The 5,346-nt window shown below is 32.7% G+C and overlaps 1 protein-coding gene across 1 annotated transcript in view; it reads right to left on the reverse strand.

Moving 5' to 3' along the window:
* LOC122261087 (uncharacterized) overlaps nucleotides 1-1,339 on the reverse strand; it is a 9,233-nt gene extending 7,894 nt beyond the window's left edge. The window contains exons 1-3 of the mRNA XM_043028596.2: nucleotides 1,108-1,339; nucleotides 580-789; nucleotides 1-31 (exon numbers count right to left, since the gene is read on the reverse strand). The exon at nucleotides 1-31 is cut by the window's left edge and continues 40 nt beyond it. Coding sequence (XP_042884530.2) covers nucleotides 1-31; nucleotides 580-789; nucleotides 1,108-1,233 — 367 coding nt within the window. The 5' untranslated portion in view covers nucleotides 1,234-1,339. The remainder of the gene's footprint in view (nucleotides 32-579; nucleotides 790-1,107) is intronic.
* Between the last annotated feature and the right edge of the window lie 4,007 nt (nucleotides 1,340-5,346).

Raw genomic sequence — 5,346 nt, forward strand, 5'->3', positions numbered from 1 at the left:
TTGATTGAAGATACAGAATGCGGAAGGCTATCTGGAAGTAAATATCGTTTCGAATATAAACATAAATATAATAATGTATATCTTACTTATTTCCTTTTTATATTTTTTCCCTCCTTCGAAGCGATAAGATAACAACACTTAAATTAATGATAATAATTACAAAACCATTAAAAGATCACTTATATCGAAGTAATGATGGCAAAGACGAACAACTATGATAATATCAATACAATTGCATACGAATAGCATAATACTTGACATTAGTGATGAAACGAACCGACTTCCGAGATGGCTATGCGAGGTTACGAAATCTGAGAAAATGAGAGGATATTCGCAACGACTGAAGTTTTGGAAAATCCAGGGGAAAATGTTGCAGTGGTTTGGGCATGTCACCAGGAACTATGATAATTATGAAGACAGGCAGATAATGGAGCGAGGAGGAGTGGGTAGGAGGAAAAGATGGGAAAACTCTGCGGAACGAAATCTTCGGGAGAATGAAGTAAGAGGTAATAAACGCAAGAAAAAGAAAAAAAAATGGAGGCAGATCGCCAGTAAGAAGGTGAAAATGCCGATACTTACAAGACTCAAGGTGACAATGAGGAGAGAGGCGTCGATGTACAACAAGAGCAGGAGAATGGTCAATATGACCCACGGCGAGAGGAGAATGACCACCGCCCTCGTGCAGAGTCTCGACCGATGATCGGCTTCTCTGCCACCGAATCCCATGAAGAGTAGGGTCGCGTACAGCAATTGGTACAGTTTCCGGCTGGCGAACACCATGGGTACGTCCTGCCGCGTTGAGGAAGTAAGGAAAGGAGATGAGACATGGAATCTCCCGCTCCCTTTCTCATTTTCGATGGCAATCTCCCGCCCTTACTTTCTCTCCCCTTACCTATATCTACATACCAGACATGTATAATCGGCAACCTTATATGGAAATAGATACATTAATACTAATGTATTCTAAATCTCACGTTACTTTGAATACTTTATATATAGAGAGGTAATCCTATTACTATACATGAAAGAGAAGCTATATGAATTTACAAACTGCAGTCTTCTGAAATTCGTGATTTGTTATGGCAATATGGGAGGGTAAATACATACCTTTGAGTCACTGTTAGAAGCACATTTTTTTAATGTATCCTTTAAATTCCTGTAGCTGATAATCCCCATAACTACAGTTGTTAATGCATTCGCTGAAACTTTGAATAACTTAAAAACGTTACTCATAAAATGTTCAACCACCGCACTCAGTAGCCGTTTTGGCGAATTTCCTTGATTACAAACCAAAGCCTTCCAAACAGACAGGAAAGTTGCAGATTAGAATGTTAAAAGCTAGGTAAGACCGTATGGAATTACTAGAAATCGGCGTTCGTATATTGTTGCCAGATGCCACCAGAATAACGCCATCTATTGGCGTAGTCCAGTGGTATACGTGACGTCATTAGAGCAGTTATGACGTCATGAGCTCTTCTGTCAGCACTTCCCGTAGTCCAATGGTAAATGTTGTCATTACAGCAGCAATGATATCATGTGTTCGTGTTAAAATTATGTATTCTTCGTACGTATTATGGATATAAACATCAGGTTTATGATGGGTATTTTTTTATCAATATATGTGAACTTTTATATGCAATATTACTTTAGGGAATTTTTCCAAACCATAAAATCAATATTCTTGGTGTGTTAATAACAGTGATTAGATCTTCTAAATCATATTGAGAGAGAGAGGGAGAGAGGAGGGGGGGGGGTAGATAGATAGATAGAGGGAGAGAGAGAGAGATTATATTCATTTAATATTACCAGTGTTTTATCTTCCTAAATGAGACACTGAATCTCCAAAACTATTATAATAATACCTTTGTATCAATTTGGATAGTAAAATTCAAAGGTATGGATTTTCTTTATTATAATGAAAAGATTATACATATTATTAACAAATATGAGTGACATGCACGGGGCATAAAAAACGCAGGCAAAAACAGTAACAATTATACTTGAACAAAAATAATTTTTAATCATGCACATGCAACAACAACAACAACAACGAAAACAATAAGAAAACAATAAATAATGAAATAGGAGCATGCAGTCCAATGAAACAACATTAGAGAGAAAATAATCAGACAACAAAATAATAATAATTCAGCACAAAAGATGCAAACACAGTAGCCAAGGTATATAAATGAAAACGAGAAACAAACATTATGCTACATTTCATGTAAACATAAACCTGAAACTGCAAACAAAAAGCATAAAATTACATGCTAATTTTGTAATAGCAAGCACAAACACACACAAAGAAAAACCTAGCTCACACAAAAACAGAAACAAAAAATGTTTTGTAGTTACTTATTATTCAAATCATATATAATCAATACTATTAGCAAAATAATAATTACTAAAGTTCTGAACATTTTTGTCACAGTATAATTAACAGTAATTCTTAAGAGTAACTCAAATTCCCGAAATTCAGCTAATAATAATAATAATAAAAAAAAAAATGAGTAGAAACAGCTATTTACTCAATCCCTACAAACAAGATTTTTTTTCCGCAGAGATTCAGGTTGAAACCAATAAACCTACCACCAACAAACTTGTACACCAACAACATATACTACATGACTGTGAACTTAAAGTTTATATCTTTATGTAATATTTTACTTTCAATCCTGTACATTTCTATGCCAATATTTATTTTGAAAAAAGACATGGACAGTTTTGTATCATGATCAAAAGGAAAAATTGCACACAATGGTATGCATTATATTATGCAGACATGAATGAAACAAATAAAATATGTAATTAGTATTTGGCACCAATATGTGTGTTAAGGACTAGAAACATGTTGGGGCAGAGCCTCTCAGATCCCTCTTCTAAATTTTAACCAGAACTTGGGGATTTGGTAGCAAATGAACAGATACAAATACTTGAGACTAATTAATATTAAACACCTGTGGATGTATTATGCAAAATCAATAACATTTATCAGTTACTATTATAGTGCACATTATATCATCATTTTATTTATAATGTCACATAAAAGCAATAAAATTACTATACCATCTAATTTGTCCTCATTAGCAATTGCAGACTGGCCAGCCTCTCCCAATGAACCAATTGCTGAGGCCAAATACATTATAAAATTGCAACTCTTTATGTTTATAACATTGTACTTAAAAATCACATAAACTACATTTCTCATATCTAAAAATGCATTAAAGTATAATTCACAAGTTAATCCTACCGGTACATTAAAATAAATATATATTTTTTATTTGTCTTACCTTCTAAATTTTGGTCAGGGCAAGCAGTGCTTAATAGTTTAGCTGATGAGGTGTTGCAATATTGAGAGGCAGAGAAATGGTGACTGCACACGCGGAAGCTTCTATTCAGCTGAATGTGGCTTTTTTTCGTGGAGGCTTGGGATATGCAATATATTTAGCCATAACAGACACCTGAAATGTGCCACACGGGAACTGTAGCTTCAGCGGTTAAAATTTCGTCAAGTTAATTTAATACAATATCTCAGTTGTCCACACTTTTACCATAAATACTATGTGTAAACTACCTTTCTTTGTCTTTTGTTGAAATCTACGACAATGTGGAAGTATGTGGTATTCTTATCGCCTTTTGCTTACAACACGTTGGATATGACTTCCCAACCATTTGATATGCCGCGCTCTGAAGTTCGTCTGCTGTGCTGTCACGTTTTTTTGTGAGAATGTAAATATATGACGTCATCGACGGTTGATTGTAGCGACATCTCTTAGTCGGACTACGTTATGACGTCATGGACTACTCAGAGGTCCCAGTTAGTATTATTACAGTTTTTGTCTTGGACTTACCCGTCTTACTTAATAGTCTTTGGTTAAAAGGGCAACTGAATACCTCTCACCGTAAACTTTGTTTGTCCGCCTCAAGATGGCGTTGGTGTTATGGTTGTGAGCGTCGTCTGCATGTAAATCTTTGCAGATAGTTGGTGCTCATTAGATATTTCAAAGATAACAGTTGGTCGGGGACGCCTCTGCGTTTCGTAGAGAAAGCTAACAGATGTTTGTCAGAGCTCCCACATATACCGTCAGCGAGAAGGAGTAACTTCCATAGCTGCGGTCATTATGGAATCATTATTATAATTTTATTTTATTATTATTTTTTTTTTTTTTGACCGAAAACAGTAAGAGAAAACGGGAAAAATTTGGAAGGGTTATTTATTTTAATCATTTATAACCTGCAAAAGGTACATCAACATGTAATGTTCATCAGAGTCTCGTTCAAATAGGCTGTTTCAAATCACCCAGACGATGGCAGTTCGAATCCATTTTGACAACAACTTGGCTGCCCTATTTCTTCTTTTTGTGTGTGTGTGTGTGTTCTCTTTTATCTTTTCCGTTTCTTTATATCTTAAATGACGAAAGTTGGTTTCAAATGCTTATTTTTTTCACTCTCTTTACAAGGAAAAATACGAAACGAAAAGATTCCCTGACTTAGAAAAGCTTCCCCTAAATACAGATAGCTAAGAAATTAGCGGAGAATAACTGAACGGAAAATGATGGCAACACTGATGGTCATCCTAAAATAGAGTATCTAAATAATAGTTTTGAATACTGTAAATGTGTTCATTCATAGTATGGCCCATCAATTTAAAAAAATAATATTATAGTAAATTACAAAAAAAAAGAGAGAAAATTTTGATCCTAACTACATCGTGTTTGACAAATAATAAAATTAATACATCACGGGTGAATACTGTGCAAAATGTAATACTTTTTCCTTTTGTAATATCTCTAAACATTCCGATGCATTTATATTACCTTGATATAAAGAGCTTGTATCTTTAGATAAACATAGCGTAAGTTACATTTTCCAAGAATGAAAGACACATTGAATAATGAATGTGTATCTTACAACGTTTAATAACGGATTTAGCATCAAATTGATTTATGTTACATAATATTGTGTATAGAATGTCCATATATTTATATTATATATATATCTAATATATATATATATCATTTATATATATATTTATTATGTATAACATATATATATATATATTATATAATATATATAGTTATACTTATATATAGTATATATATATAATATATCTACACATATATAGATACACATACAATAAATATATGTGATCTATATATGAAAAATTCATACACAACATACATAAATATTTATATATACATATATATATTATATATATATACGCATATATATATATCATATATATATATATATATATATATCACATATTATTTGTATATATATATATATAAATAAATATATGTATTGTACATAAACTGTATATATGTTATATATATATATATATTA

Source organism: Penaeus japonicus, unplaced genomic scaffold (assembly GCF_977035675.1).
Source record: "Penaeus japonicus unplaced genomic scaffold, GWHDUDI00000001_assembly GWHDUDI00000026, whole genome shotgun sequence".
Classification (NCBI taxonomy): domain Eukaryota; kingdom Metazoa; phylum Arthropoda; class Malacostraca; order Decapoda; family Penaeidae; genus Penaeus; species Penaeus japonicus.